The 1,260-nt window shown below is 40.8% G+C and overlaps 1 protein-coding gene across 1 annotated transcript in view; it reads right to left on the reverse strand.

Moving 5' to 3' along the window:
- The window catches only part of TEX11 (testis expressed 11), a 191,742-nt gene that overhangs the window by 41,931 nt on the left and 148,551 nt on the right, over positions 1 to 1,260 (reverse strand). Inside the window, exon 24 of the mRNA XM_010832132.1 lies at positions 913 to 1,029. Coding sequence (XP_010830434.1) covers positions 913 to 1,029 — 117 coding nt within the window. The remainder of the gene's footprint in view (positions 1 to 912; positions 1,030 to 1,260) is intronic.

The raw sequence follows: 1,260 nt of genomic DNA on the forward strand, positions 1-1,260 counted from the left end.
CCTTCTCCAGGGGATCTTCCCAACGCAGGGATCGAACCCAGATCTCCCTCACTGCAGGCAGCTGAGGTTACTGATACCTCTCCCGGCAATCTTGATTCTAGCTTGTGCTTCATCCAGGCCAGCATTTCGCATGATGTACTCTGTATATAAATGAAATATCAGGGTGACAATATACAGCTTGATGTACTCCTTTCCCAATTTGGAACCAGTCTGTGACAATAAACAAGTCAGCTAAATAATTCCAGATGGCTAACAAAACTGTGGAAGTGGAACTTCCCTGGTGGTCCAGTGGTTAAGAATTTGCCCTGCAATGCAGGGGGTGTGGTTTGATCCCTCCTTGGGGAACTGAGTTCCCAAATGCTGAAGAGTGACTAAGTCCGTGTGCCACAACTACTGAAGTGCATGCCACACCTAGAGAGTCCATGCACCTCAACGAAAGATCCTGTATGTTGCAGCTAAGACCCAACACAGCCAAATGGGAAAAAAAATGCTGTGGAAGTAAATGTGTTTACACCTCAACGAAAGATCCTGTATGTTGCAGCTAAGACCCAACACAGCCAAATGGGAAAAAAAATGCTGTGGAAGTAAATGTGTTTCCTTAGAGAATGTGTGAAAGGAAACAGAAGTAGAACAACCTATGGACCACTTGTGATCACAGGGAGATGATGAAGATAAAGAATATTTAAAAGCAGATTCACAAAGAGCGGTCCGTGGCAAGGGGCATTTTAAAAGAAGAGGCTAAGCCAAATATTACCTTTCCTTAGAAAGGAATTACAAATCTTTGAAATCAAGATATCGCCAGAATGGAGGAAAAAATTCTAAAAAGAGAATCAAAAAGAATTGCATGAAGGAAGGCAAACATACCAAACAGCACACTGAATGCTTGCATTTTCTTTGAAGGTTGCACGTTACCTGTTCAAAAGCTGTTGAAGCTTTTCTCCCTTGCTGTAGATCAATTGCAGCTGCCATGAGTAGACATGTTTTCTGTGCAATCAGAATTACTTGATCAGAAGGACAAAACAGGGACATCTGATAAGAAATAACCAGAACATCAATGAATAGGGAGAATTCTGCCAGGTGAACACAAACAATCAGAATGAAAATCAGCAACATCCTGTCTGAATGACAAAATTCAGCTGGAAAACCACATCTCACCTTAACGATGATATCGGCTATAACACTGATTTATGGTTTTAATTTTATATTACTTTCTATTTTTTAGCACTTTTTGAGAGATTAAAAAGCTTCATTTCTTCAGAA

Source organism: Bison bison, unplaced genomic scaffold (assembly GCF_000754665.1).
Source record: "Bison bison bison isolate TAMUID 2011002044 unplaced genomic scaffold, Bison_UMD1.0 scf7180017864537, whole genome shotgun sequence".
NCBI lineage: Eukaryota > Metazoa > Chordata > Mammalia > Artiodactyla > Bovidae > Bison > Bison bison.